This window comes from Syngnathus acus, chromosome 5 (assembly GCF_901709675.1).
Source record: "Syngnathus acus chromosome 5, fSynAcu1.2, whole genome shotgun sequence".
Taxonomy (NCBI): Eukaryota; Metazoa; Chordata; class Actinopteri; order Syngnathiformes; family Syngnathidae; genus Syngnathus; species Syngnathus acus.
The window spans coordinates 9,764,992-9,779,952 of NC_051091.1; the positions used below are offsets into that span (position 1 = coordinate 9,764,992).

Consider the following 14,961-nt stretch of genomic DNA (forward strand, 5'->3'; position numbering starts at 1 on the left):
GCGCTGAGATAAAGCTGCAAAGAGCAGTGACTTAAGGAGGAGGGACTCGACTTTGAATTGCAGCTGCCAAATGTGGCTGAACATTGTTACTGCTGTCTGACACTGCGTCGAACAAGAATCATAGTGAGGAAAATCACCCTGGCGAAATAAGGGCACGCAATTTCGATGATTGACTGTAACCGAGTCTAAAGAGGGTCATGCTGCCAAATCGACACACCGTCATAAAATCAAAGCAGAGTTAAAAATGTGACAACGCCACCGCGCCATTATATGAAACTGGATGAGTGACCTACAACATCTAAGATCTTAAAAACATTTAGAGCATGAAAAGGTATCAGTTGCAACAATATGTCAGTCAAGTGTGTTTTAATATTCCTATAGAACTTTCAAAAAAGCTTCTTAGCAAATTTTTTTGCCAGGCTGCCGGGAATGACTTAACACTCCCAGTGGTTGTCAGTGGGCTTCAAAGGCAAGTGATGTAATTTGCAAATACAGTAATCTATAAAGCTTTTAAAATTGTTACTTCCAGGCTTTGTATCTTATTTTTAAATGGTGTACCGATTCTAAAAAGAACATTTATGGAAACAGTTGCACACATACATTAGGGCCCACAAGTGTGGCCAGAAAAATTTAAGGTAAGCGTCAATGTCGGCGTGTCAGCAATAATGTTGGTACTGACTAACGACTTTAGAAGTGCCAATGGAATTAAACTGTCAAAGCAACGATAATAGACTATTATTAAAAAGCCCAGCTAATTAAATCAACTGGACAAATCAGATTCTTTTCCCTCTCTTTATACCCTGCTTAACAAATTTGCATAAACAGCAGCATGAAGGGATTTTTTCGATTTTATTTCCAAAATCTCTTGAGTTTTCTGAACAAGATTGAGGACTGTCAAACTCAATTCAAGGCAGTTTCTGGGTTTCTTTTAGGACTTAGAAATGAAACGAGTACAACATTCAGCAGCTCCATTTTCATCATTTAGGGATGATGGCGATTCGATTTTAGCACTGCTAAAGTCCTCCATCGCAGGATTCAGGTTCGCAGTTCCACTTGTGTACACTCTTAGCACGCTGATTACGTTGCTGATATCTTTGGCCTTTTTGGAATGTTAGCTGAGTGCTATCTTGACACAGCGAGCCAGACAGCACCGACCCGTAGCTACGTTCATAACAACAAATGTCAACAAATACAAAATTGGCAGCTATGTAGAAAGGTTGCGATGGCTCTAAATGTTGCACATTTGTACTATATGCTCATGTGGGCGGAACATAATTAGAGCACATTTTTATTTATTTTTTTTACAAAGAAGACATTATAAGCATCATCTTGGTGTACACACCATTGCAGTGTTTGTACAATATTTTTGTATTTTTCATCAATCTTGTTCTGTCAGTATATTAAAATTGCTTGAAAACATTTGTATACCGTATTTTCCGGACTATAAGACGCACCTAAAAACCTAAAATTTTCTCAAAAGCCGACAGTGCGCCTTATAGTCCGGCGCGCCTTATATATGGACCAAATTTCAAAATTTAAACTGGCCCGAAGCATTGTGTCATGAAATCAATCATAAGTGGCCCGCTGAAGACTATGAATCATGAATCAAAAAGACTATGGATCATTATTTTGTGATTATAAAGTAATTTGTTGCGTCTGAAGTTGAAATAAAAAAGATAAAATGGAGAATGATTTGATTTGGATTAAAAATCTGACATGATGCATTAATGGTGCGCCTTATAGTCCGGTGCGCCTTATATAAGGACAAAGTTTTAAAATGGAGCATACATTGAAGGTGCGCCTTATAGTCCGGTGCGCCTTATAGTCCGGAAAACACGGTAGTTTTAAAAGTGTTTTCAGATGTTCAGTGCAGTAAATCAATCAAACATTACAGAAACTACTTTAGTGACTGCCAGTGATGTTCAAAAGTTACAAACTGTACATGAAGTCTCTGGTTGAATCAAAATGTCATTCATTTTTGTTAATGACTATTTTGATAATAAATGAAGCTGAAATGTTCTTTTGTTGTTGGTCATTTTTGCGGTACAAGTGATGTATTATTTCTACTCGAGAGAATGAGGACATGGTGGGCTTTGAGGGTGAACATGAAACACTAAAATAAAACATCTTTCAAAAGTACAAAGAGATAAGAGACCTGTTCTCAAAAACATCTTTATCTTTGGTCTCCGGCACACAAGTTAAGCTTCGCAACACACGCATTTGATCTTCAAATATTCCCAGACAACATTAAAGCCGCAAGAAGGCAGGATCTAACGCAAAAAACGGTTTAATTTCCAAGTGCTGGATAAAAGGGGGAAAACAATGACCACCTCAGAGAACCAAAGCGGTATGAAACATTGTACTCAAATTCGGTTCAGACATACCAGTTACATAAGCATCACTTTGAGGCGTTACTTAACCCCGACTGATTCCATTACACAATTTAACACTATGACCTAATAGCACTCACTCAGGCTTTCAAGATCCGGCCACCACTTCCAGCTAATGTCTTCAGGAGAGGGTGGAGCAAAAGATAAACAATCCATTTGTCTAATGTCTCAGTACGTGACTTAAAACAAAAAGGGCATCTTTTTTTTTTTCTTTTCAGCCGCTGAACTCTTTACTGCACTGAACACTGCCAAGTGAACTTTCCAATCACATCACATTAGCCATCGGGTCACTTTGAAAGCAATATTCTTGAGTATTTCTTGGGGGGAATTTCTATTCATTATATCTATAGGTTCATTTTGGCATTCATAAGCGAACCGTGTAATCAATCACCTTAGGTAAGAGTGACATGTTTCTCACCCAAAAAAAAAAAAAAATCGAAATATTTTTGCCGTCTGAGCGAACGTTACACCGGATATAACCGCTGATTTCAAGTTGCATTGCTGCGTCCCGAGAAGTAGGCATCTGATAAGAATGGCGCCATGGCTGTCTCCGAGCGGGAGCTCAATCTTTAATCAGGGGTCATTGTGTTCCACACAGCAGCCCCGACACATAAAAGCAAGCAGAGGAAGTGCTAAATCATACAGGCCTCCGAGTCTAATTGGCCAGCAGAATGAGCCCAAGCCAAAATATTGTTTTCCCTCTGCGCTATCTGCTTCCATCTCGTGGACTTTCATAGAAACTGTGGCTTCCTGTTCCAGGGTGTTGGCCCCTACATAAGTACAACATCCCTTGGTCTGTAAAAATAATCTCCAGAACCTAGTGTAAAGAAAAGAGAGGGACAGAAATACATGCCGTCCCACAAGGAAGCGCTTCCCTACAAGCGAAAAAATGTGAACAGTTTCCCCTGGAACGTGGCAACGAGCCAATGCGTCTAAACCAAACACGAACTCCAATGCTTAGCGTGAGTGCATAACCTTGTCAAGTGAACTTCAAGAGGAAAGTTTGTGCTCCAAAGTTGCGCGTCAGTGAGATGAAACGAGACAGTTGGTTGTTATTTAAATATCGTAACACTCAAGCAGAATAATGCAATACCCTCGGGAACCCTTCGACTTTTTCTGAACTTTGTCTTTCTTTAACCATTTGGGTGTTACACAAGCAGCTCGGATGCGCACGCTTTGTGCGCCATCACCGGCGACATGTCCCGGTTTGTTCTGCTTCACAGCACAGCTGCTGTTGAGCCGTTGACGCGTAATGCAGGTGATCAGAGAGGAAGCGGCGGCAGGTGGACGGCTCGCTCTGTCAGATCCGACAGCGCTAAACTGCACTCTGGCTCACCAGAAATAATACAAAACCTGACATCGCTCAATGACTGAAATTCGATTTGTACCGCAAAAAGGATGGTTTTTTTATCGCTTTTTGATTTTATTCCCTTGTATTTATTTTCATGTAAGTGGATTTTCTCAGCCAACAAATGAAACAATTATTTTTGCATATTAAATGATATTTTTTTCCAGTGCTTAAGGCAGAATTAAAACACTGAAGTGACCTTTCTGTTTTTTGGAGGTAGGTTTTTGTGCGTCCACGATGAATTCCGATCAGTGTTGAGAATGCCAGGCAATTTCAAGTTTGTTGGGGTAATTGCGGTGTTACGCAGACAAATGCGCTCATTATTTTTGTGCATCCACTGTGCCTAAATATGGGCCCCACACATCCAGCTAAACCTCTCCAAAAGCACACAGTTAAATCAAAGATTCAATTATATAATCACATTATCAAGTGTAGCAGGGTAAAACTGACCTGTAATTGCACTGGGCCAAAACTAAGATGCATGAATATTGTATGCTTTGTGGGAGAACAACACTGAAAAGTTACTTTGTTTTTTTTTAGTTATGTAATTCACTTGAATTATCAAAATGTGGTTTGCGTGTTCTCCTTATTCTTGTGTCAAGTTCCAATCCAAGTCAAGATATTTTTCATTACCAACTAAAACCGGCCTTAGGCCTTGATCAATAAATTTGTCTTTAAGATTTTTTTCAAGTTAAAATCACACATAAAATGTCGGCACTCAAAAACATTTCAAAAGAAGTAACTTGTCTGATCATTAATTTAGATCCTCAGGCAAGGTCACTTTCTTAACCTTTTTTCCTGCTTTCACGGAAACGTCATTTCAAACTCATGACTATTTTCGTAGTGGCTTAAAGCACATGTCAGGGAAATTTATTACCACTTCACACTTTTCAATTACACTTAACTGAATGTAATCAAACGATACAAAACCGACTTCACTAAAGGCGGCCTGTTGCATTTGTGAAAACAATTGCATTTATTATAATGACATTTTCAAATAACCAATTGCTAAAACAAAAGCATCATAACAGCTGTGCGGCCAGGATTTATACTGGAGCCACCCCTCAGCAGAAACGATGCGTATCATGTATGAGAAGGCAACGTTTAACAGAGAGCTAATGAAATCTTTCAAAGCCATGATTGTGCTCCGCCGGCGCCCGTCATGAAATTCATTCCAAGTAAGACCTTCGCTATCAACTGAAAGCCATTCCTTGAGCCACCCTGGCAAATTGCTCAAAGTGGAAAACATATCCCCTCCGTAAGAGTGCCCATATAAAAGCCGCACGTAACTAGTCGGAGAAGTAATGTTGATCATTGAAAGCACTGCAGGTTAAACAGAGAGAAATGTACAGCGCAAATTGGCTCGGTGTGCATTACTCTTTTCATGGTGTCATCATTTTTCTCATACAGCTGATCACTAGGAATGGAGAGCGAGCGCTGGTGGATACCTGCGGGGGAGCCCTCATTTCCAAAACGGAGGGAATTCACTGTATCCTAGAAACCAGCAGGAGAGGTATATAAAGACAGGCTTTCTGCTGTCATCTGGGGGACAGAGGTTGTCGCAAGGTTATCGCTTATGGTGCTCCCACAGAAGAAGGTCACCACTAAGCAGACCATTAGCTACAGTTGAAAACACCATTGAAAAATGTACTTTCCCCTCCATTATCGTCATATGCAATTTTATTTTACCAACTTCAACGTGACACTTTAGAAAAACGGAAAGTTTAGACTAACAAAAAATACAAAAACATGCCGCAATATCCACCCTTGAGGAGTATAATCGCATACATAACCGGTATCATTTCAAGGGTTGAGGTTGGATGGTTTTCTCCGACAAGAAAATAAAATATAGACTACATATGAGGCCAAGTCAAATGAGTTCCCAGGTATTATGAAGAAGCGAGTGTCAAGTGGGCATTGGTTTAAAGGGCTGCACGTCAAGTGGGCATTGGTTTAAAGGGCTGCATGTGAATTGTTCCTTTTGTACGAGCAATCATAAACGCACGTTTCTGGGTGGCTAAGGCCACATTCTGAATGATGCTTGTTGCATTGGTGAAGTTTTTTTTTTCCCGCTCTGCAGTGAATTAAAGAGGAATCTTTTGGTCGTGAATTCAAAGAGGGAGCTAAACTCCATATGAAGCTTATGTTATCTGAATACTTTTCTCTATGCTCTTATGCACAATGACTTATCTAGCATACATTTATTCAGTCTCGTCTTAGTTCAGCTAAACAGCCAAAACGTCATATTGTAGGTGCATATATGACATGTGTGCCTGTACCCCCAAAACCTCCAATTAGGCCAAAGCCGCGGGATAACACGACTATACCTCCAGATGAGCATTGAGCCGTGCGCTGCGAGCGGCCATTTTAAATCACGTCTTAATGCAATCAGTGTCTTGCCGTCTGCGCTACCTCCATAGCGTCCACATCCAATGCTCGGAATTGAGATGCAGCCAGCATTAAGAAAGATAAATGAGGAGGAAACTGGGGGAAGGAGGAGGGAGCTCACAGCGAGAAAATATATTCAAAAGAGAAGTAAGTGTCGGTCTGTTAAATTCATATTATAATTAAAGTTGCTGTAGGCCAGTCTCAACGATGCGGGCATAAAATTCAAAATAAAACTTCCATGAAAAACAGAATTGTAAACTCCTCCAATGACTCCCCCGGTCACACGTCTGAGCCGCCTACATACAGACGCATGCACATCCTCAATGTGTGTTAACTGAGTGTAATGTTTATATGAGCTTGGCAATGTTAACAAGGCAGCAAACTGAGGGAAATGGTGGAGGTGTAGCAAGAAAAGAATCATATGGGCTTTATGAAGGAGAACAGAGAAATGGCTTTATTGATATTCCCAACGATTTACTCATTTTATGGTATTACACAGCAAGACCATGCTGGAGATTCTGATTGTTTATATCAGTGGATAAATAATGTGGTTGCGGAAAAGCGGAGATAAAGATTTGCAGTCAGATTCATCAGATGTTCTCGTCAGCTTTTCCTGACAATTTTCCAGTCGCATCTTACAGCAGAAGATAGCGGAGAGAGAGCTTCCACAGCACTCTTCAAAGGTAAGATCATTACAAGTCAGAAGGGAACAAAATCATTTCAAGGCATTAAAAAATATTGAAGGAACACACTGAAGAGAATCATCGAGTACAAAAACACAGTTTGGTGAATTATAGTATTTTCTCACGTGGCTATGGAGAATTTATTTATTGATTAGCAAGTAACGGACCATAAGGTGACGAGCACAACATATTTGGATTCTTCTACACAATTGTCTGAATTTATGTCCCAGTAAAAAATTCTCACAAAATCAATGCTTGATGTAAAAAAAAAACAACACAAAAAAACACTCGAGTCTTCTAATCCTAACTTTCCAAACTCAGTTGAGCCCTCAGAAGCCATTACTTTTCCGTGTCGTAGTCATTCTGCAAGCTAAGCAGGGACAACAATGGCCAACACCAATGTTTACACGGTAAGTGTCGAAATAATTTAGAATCCAGACAGAAATCAATATTTAGCTGTGTAATTCAGTAAACTCCAGCTAGTTGCAAAGGATAAACGACCAAACAAGCAGGGAATGCGCACGAACTGGAAGTGATGTAGTGCTAAATACATTCAATAACTTCTGCAACTCTCTAGACTTTCCACTTTTTCCATTTTCTTTTTATGTCAACTCTAGCTCATCCATTATGCTTTAGAATTCAAGCAAAGCCTGACCCATCTTCCAACAGTGCCACTATCTAAGCCCTTCCCCCTGTCGTTAACACTGTACACCCCCGGGCTGATATGTACTGTTTGCAGACTAAATTATTATGATTATGAGTTTAAAAATTTGCTGAGCTGCTCGCCAGCTCTTTCCAGCTCATCACCATAACCACATTACAGAGGAAACTAGTGCACTGGCAATCTAACGCTTCCTCTATATTGCAATCCCAGTAGGCAAAGCTTGTCCACATTTATTAAGATGAACCTGAGCCACCAACGAGGCCTAATATCCGTCCTCAAGGCACAACGGGCACCATGTGATACCTGAAATTAAATTATGTTTACATAGCAAACCTATGCGCCCAACACATCAATCAGGTCTTAATGGGATGAGCAAAAAAATAAATAAAAAATCATAGTGTGCTTTGGGTGCTGGCTTTATGTATCCTTGAGGCACGAGGGCATGCCAATGTGACAATACAAGCAATCAACTTCAATAAAAACTCACTGATACACTCAGCTTAAGGCTCAGTAACCCCTAATTTGTTTCCATCCTTAATATATTTACCTCATCGAGAGAAAGGAAACAGATTGCCAGAGGCAGTGGGAAGTAAGATGATTTGGAACTCAATTCTGTTCATTGCTTACTGCCAGCATGATACATCACGGAGAATTAAGACGCCCCCCCCTACCTCCCCAAACACTGAACTTCGCAAGGCATATTGGCACATCTGTCAAGGGCCCATCTCCGACAGAGACAAATGGATCCATTCCGGCACACGTAGGCTGAGCCAAACGGGTAGCAATAACCACAATGAATAATGAGTCAACACGGACCCCCGCTAAATTCATTTTTAACAATTAGTGCTGCTGCATCTCTCATTTTTCTTTGGGAATACGTGCAGATATAATTAGGTTGTTGGAGGGGAAAAAACACTAATCAGCAAAAGTGAAGGAAGTACACAAGCTATTGTGTTGCAGCATTTCATCAACAGGTAGAGGCAAACTGCAAAATAATGTACATTTTACATTGGCTACTTTGAAGGAAATATCAGGAGCTGGTTGACAGAGATAAGCTGTATATTGGAGTTTCTGGGTCAAGTTCAAATAAACCGCCGAGTGCTCGATTATGGGGTTTTGGCTTTGCCTCTACAAAGTGCCGCTGGCAATTAAAACCTTCACTTGCTTCTAAAAAAATATCCCTCACGTTGGTTTCTTCCATTCTTGATAAATTGTGGCGGTTGTCTGATTATATATGACAGTTACATTTATTTAATTTAATTCAAACATTAATCATCAGACTTGGTGTGTGTTAATTTCAGTTCAATTAAAATTGGCTGGAAAAATGTGTCTCAAAAGATGTATTAAAAGCTTGGCGCTAAAAATTAATCAATTACGCATACCTGACATGTAAGCATCTTAAGGAAATTAATCGATGAATTGACAATCAATCGAATATCAAATGAATCGTCTCATATTTTGATAATCCAGTAATAGTAAAAAAAAAAAAGGTATACGGTAAAGCGATGCTCTGGTTTTCTAAGAAATTTCTGTGGCGGTGACTAAGGTAGTGTGGCCAGTGTTGAAATGTCCTTGAGGGAGCTAGTGGACTCATAATTTCTCCTGATGCTGCGTCATCTGCGTAAATGACAAGGTAGGTGAGCTGTAATTGCCCCTGATGAGCTGGTTGGCACCTTGCAGGGCAGCAAGAGCAGACCTTTTATTTTTTTTGCTGCTTTGTGGATTCCATAAAAATCCGCTTTTGTGAAGATGACATTAATATATACGTTTGACTTTATCTTCCTTGTCAGACATGCTGTGAGAAAAAAGAAAAGAAAAATGGACTCTGAGGATATTTAGACGCTGGATATCTTTATCCCTGAAGAGCATCTCCTGGGTTCCTTGTAAAGAATGCCACACAGTAGGTCGGTTTTGCTTTAAAGTCAAGTGCTACTAAATACACAGGGGTCTACCGGGAGCAATTTTTCTCTCGGTGGATTAAATTCCAAAAGGCGGCAATACCTTTGTCGGGCACCATGACGACATGGCTTTGTTCTTTTGCCTTTGGAGAAGGTGTCAAACCACAAGAGACTAAATGTGTTGGCGGGGATGCAGATGAAATACTGAAACGATATGCTGTCCACTATCTTAACCCAATAAATTACACACTTGGGTTCAAAGTCACAACAATTCCATTAACACATCCAAATCAGGAGACACATTCAAGAGAGATTGGCACAGATAAGTAGGAAATGCAATGCAGGTTGATTGAAAAACCAAAACAACCAAATCCTGACAGTCAAGAGCAGCAGCTAAACTAATCTTGCTTTGTATCCTCTAAAGTACTAATTAAGTTGGATCAACACTGCCATTGATTGAAAATGACATTCACTTCATTATGTGAGTCATGAGTGTAAAGATTGCGAATGATCATGAGCTACCTGAGTGAAGTGGAATAAAACAGCCAGGCCAAGGGAAATAGCATGCACACGTCTCCCGCCATTACAGACTCTCAGCAGCCCAAACAGCTTGTCAAAGTGGCTTCAATCCAAACATCTATAACTGATGCTTTGCAAACATACTGACACTTGGAGTGCGGCAGATAAGCGCCACTGAGCTCACAGTCATTTACAAGGGAGATGAGCGCTTTCATCAATACTTATTTTATTCCGCTCGTGAACGATGACGAAACACAAATAATCTTACTGAGAGATGAATTGGATTGAGGGGATCGTCAAAAAGTTATACAGTGCAGGGTATTACTCAACTAGAGAGCGTACTAGGAATATATTAATGTGAGGCATTTATTAGGCAGCATGTTTAATTCCAAAGTTGAGGGAACCAAAGATACTTTAAAATGAATAGAATTGTATTTCTGCTACTGTGTCCAGGGTCTATGAAATGTTTTTAGTACTTAGGTGGGAGTATTTTGTTTGCCCATATGCATTATAGATTTTAAAAAAGCTCAACATGGATATACGTATTAATAGAGTATCGTAGGCATGCAATAGGTCATTTATCTGGAGATTGTTTAGTTGCGTTTGTTCAGTATGGAATAAAATGATGTCCTATTCCTCTCTAACACCCCCATATGCCCAAAAAAAAAAAAAAACGTTTTATGTTTCTGTCAGTACCCTTTGCAACTTTTACCCTGGTACACTCCACTCTGCATATAGCAGCACCATGTCGTTAAACTATATTGCTAAACGTCAGCTTTACAGATGCAACGCCTGCTACATTTTAAAGCCATCATCTTTTTTTTTTTTTGTTGTTGTTGTTCAAGTGGGGCCGAGCGTCTATGAGAGGAGGCTGCTAATTGACAAATGAACAATAACTACAGTACTGTGTATTTTGTTTTCAATGCCACAGCATGGAAAATAAGATAAGGTATAAGGGCACAGCAAACAATCCATTGCCCTTGTGTAAATAATACAAAACAAATGTGCAGAGGTAAAAATAAAACCATTGGTGAAACATTAAACAAATCATAAAGCAAGACAGCAGAAATAACTAACAGGGAAGACGTAAAAACTGCAGAGATAAAGGGAAAAATGATGCATAGCTTTGTTCCTGTGGGAGTCTTTTGCTATGACATCATCCCTCTTATGAAAAATGCTTCTATCCCACACTCGCACACACACCCGCACACACACACGCCTTAAATAACTTTTAATCAAATTTCATCGTGTGGGTTTCGAGGCTACTTACATCAAGGTTCATAAGCAACGCACACAGCAAAGTGACATGTTAGATAAGAGCTCTCATCGCAATCATTGCCTCATTCTCGGAGGTGGGCGATAAAATTTAATAATAGCTTGATTTTTTCTTTGCCCTCCATGAACGTTTATTTATATTTATTTATATAAGGCTTGAATATCTGATTGCATTGCAGTGTCTTAGTAGCACCTGCAAATGTGACATCATACGCTGCAACTATTTGGATAAATGGTGATGAGGCGATTGGACTGAAAAGACTCGACTCGATGGTGTCTTGAGTCATTATCGGGAAACCAAGTAAGACTGCATGTTTGTGTGCTGCGGTCCTGTCTTGTCCTCACTACCTTCCAGCTTCAGGCTCAGCCCAGCTGTCTGCATTTCTTTTTCCACTCACTTGCACAGAGCAAATGCCCTTAATAACCATTTAGCTGCTGAGGCACGCTTGTCGGTCCTCCATTCACAGCCTTAGCTGCTAATTACCTTTTCAAGGCAATGGACATTTCTACGCCGCCTCGATGCCTTCCTTTTCTTTTCACTGAGCGGTCAAGTTATCTGATTGGTGAAGGATTAACGGATTCCGCACAAACATCATCCGTGTTCCTATTACGAAACAATTTGCGTATAAAACAATTGTGATCTCGGTAAAGTGTCAGGAAGATTATTCTGGAATAATGGATTTGGTCTTCATTAAGATGGACTCTGAAATATAAATCATGTGACCAACGATCCACACACAATTGAGATACGCTAAATGGGGTTGCTGGTGCTACAAATATAAGATTTCCTGCACGGCAGAGGCAGGCTGAAATTATTCCCATCATTAAAAAATTAATGACATTTGATTACATATAACATTAACTTTTATAGAGGAGATGTGTGATTTCACTCAGTAATTCCTACATAGGCAGTCATCTACTAATTAATTTGACGTTACCACGTCGGTTATATTAAAAAGAAGGGCTTCTAATCTATTTTTCACAAATGTGCATTTAAAAATCTTTAAATCATCACGCTTTTCACTGTCACGAGCTGATTTAAAATCCCGTTTAATCATTTACCTACTGTTAAGAGAGGCGGCTCGGAGAAAAACAAGTCCAGGTTTCAAGCGATTACAGCCAACTTTATCGTGTTGGTTACATATTGTAAGAATGGAAATAGCGGCCTTGATTGAATAGTAATTCACTTCCTGCTCAGGTCAACTGGGAGAGGCAAAGACGTAGAACTGAGGTGACATCACGCATACCGAGCACACGTTACTCCATTTCCCGCATATGAAACATCGGCTTCTTCTGCAATTGTTTTATGAAATTCAAACTGCCCCCTCAATCTAATCATATACAGAAATGCATTACATTCCGAGAGCAAGTTAGTTATTTTTTTCCGGAAGCTGTTTTTGGACCTTGGAAGCTGTAAATACAATTTAACAGAGTGCTTCTCACCTCCTGGGCCCATCTAGTGAGGTGCCCTTTACCAAAGCACATAACCTCTATTTCCCGCTGGACAGCTTTGTTTGCACAGGGGCCTCAGGTGCTTGCTGCAAATGTGTATGGCTGAACATGAAGCAGTAATTTCAAGAAAAAAAAAAAAAGGCTAAACATGCGTTTTGCAAAACTGTTGTGTGCCAATAAATACATTGTAAATAGTACAGCAAAAAAAAAAAAAATCCATGTTCTTGAACAAGTAAACCAATGAAGATCGCAACGTGATGTTCAGTAAATTTAAATTGTGAGACTGGTGGGTGGATGATTTATAAATAGTGAATGCCATGAATGCAGCATGTTTATGGTAGCATTTGCTGTGTTCACGCCCCCCGCCCACAAAGTGCGATGTTGCGAATATATCCTTCGATTTTTTTTTCTAATCTTAGAGTCAACCTCAGTTGTTGCCCATTAAAGGCTATTCAGAAGCACATTTTAACTTCCACTGTCGGAAATGTCGGACACGTGTTGAAATCTCATAAATGTGAGAGCTCATTTCAGCCGGCATCAAAGCGTGGAGTCTGTGTGTCTTTGTCCGGTGAAATAAGCACCCACCTACAAAGCAGAAAGACTCCCGTGGTGTTCAAGTACTTGCTTTCTGTCCATCTTAGTGTCTCAAAGTCAAGCTAGTTGGAGAACAATGTCTAAGCAGAATTGATGGTTATATTAAGCAATACTTTTTTTTTTTTTTTTGGTAGGCTCCTCTCTTTTTGTCCATTCGACTAAAAGGACAAAAAGATTGCCTTTATGGTTTTGTAGATTGTAGTCACCTTTCTGGTAGCATTGGACAATTTCTGACTGCAGCTGCATCCTTAATGTATGCAAGATAAAGTACAAGGACACAAATGTGCCTCAGTATGAGTGGTCACTTTGGAGGGGGGGTTATGGAGGAGGCAAATCTTGATTTCCCCAAAGCACTTTGTTTGGCGTTAAAAGTGTGTATGCTAACAATAATGAGAAGCAGGAGGGAGGCCAAGAAATACAGCTGTTTTCGCATCTGGGCCAACTGTTGCTGTGTGCGTCTGATAAAAACATTTGGCAATAACGCAGATAAATCTTGTATCTTTGTGCAGTGGCTTAGACTTTCTGTTCAAATGAAGGCGAGTTCAGGAGGCGATGGAATGTATTAAAAAAACAACAAAGTAAAAAAACACACTTGTACAACTCACAAATCATACAATGTCCCTCCACGGGGACCAATAAAGTGAGAAAGACAAACAAACTGAGATTCTGAAATGAGATTTACCTGAGTAAGACCAGTAGGAGTCCCCAGTTGCCCTCCTGTCCCTTATTAGACCTGCGCTCCCATGATGCTTTGCTCCAGCATGGTGAGGCTGGCCATCTGATGCAACTGCGAAGAGAAGAGAACATTTAGGAAGGCTGCCAAAATGCGATTGCCAAATGTTAATGTTGTGCTAGGCCAGTGGGTTGTAAATATGACACATTCATAGCATTTCCATGCTTGCAAGTTTATATTACTGCTCAAGTATCTTATCAGATGGAAGTTGCTGCAACTCCCAGCATGGTGGTAACCCCAGAGGGAGATGATGATCAAAACACACTCTAGCAGTATCTACCACCCCAGTGTCTTATCCTTAGAGGCAATAACAAGAAACGTGTGCCAACGAAAACCTCTCGCTTCTACTCCAGTAAGCATCGTTTGACACAAAGCTTGAACGGCTGGCAATGATCATCACCATCAAGACCTGCAGACAACAAGATTTGCCAGCCTGCAGAGCCTGTGATGTGTTATGCACTCCAACAGTTACCAACAATTACATCCATTTCTGCAGCAGCTGGCCTGGAACTCAGCTGCACCACTGATGCGCTACAGTGCGGCTGCCACAAGCAGTGACACTGTCAACTGCGCAGGATTAAATCGCACATTTTCTTGTTGTACTTTGACAACCATCAGACGGATTTTGTAGGGCTTCAGACTTCAAAAACCACGTGGAATTGAGTGGAACCTCTAGAATTTTAGGCCACACACCGTATTTTCCGCACTATAAGGCGCACCGAAAAACCTCCAATTTTCTCAAAAGCCGACAGTGCGCCTTATATATGGGCCAATATGGATTCATGGATGAGGACTAACTTATTAAAGTAAGCTTTACGTGTTTATTTTCAAGTCAAAGTCTGCTTTATTGTCAATTTCTTCACATGTCAAGACAGACAAAGAGATCAAAGTTTTGTTTCCTACTATCCCATGGTGACAAGACACATTACACATTCAAGTAAACAATACAAAAAGTAAATGCACATACTATGAATAAATAAATAAATAAGAGCAATGTGTGTGTTGTGTGATATTAAC

General features: G+C 40.2%; 1 protein-coding gene across 1 annotated transcript in view; it reads right to left on the bottom strand.

Moving 5' to 3' along the window:
- The window catches only part of LOC119123131 (receptor-type tyrosine-protein phosphatase gamma-like), an 82,227-nt gene that overhangs the window by 43,791 nt on the left and 23,475 nt on the right, over positions 1–14,961 (bottom strand). The window contains exon 2 of the mRNA XM_037251975.1: positions 13,894–13,998. Within this exon, the coding sequence (XP_037107870.1) occupies positions 13,894–13,998 (105 nt within the window). The remainder of the gene's footprint in view (positions 1–13,893; positions 13,999–14,961) is intronic.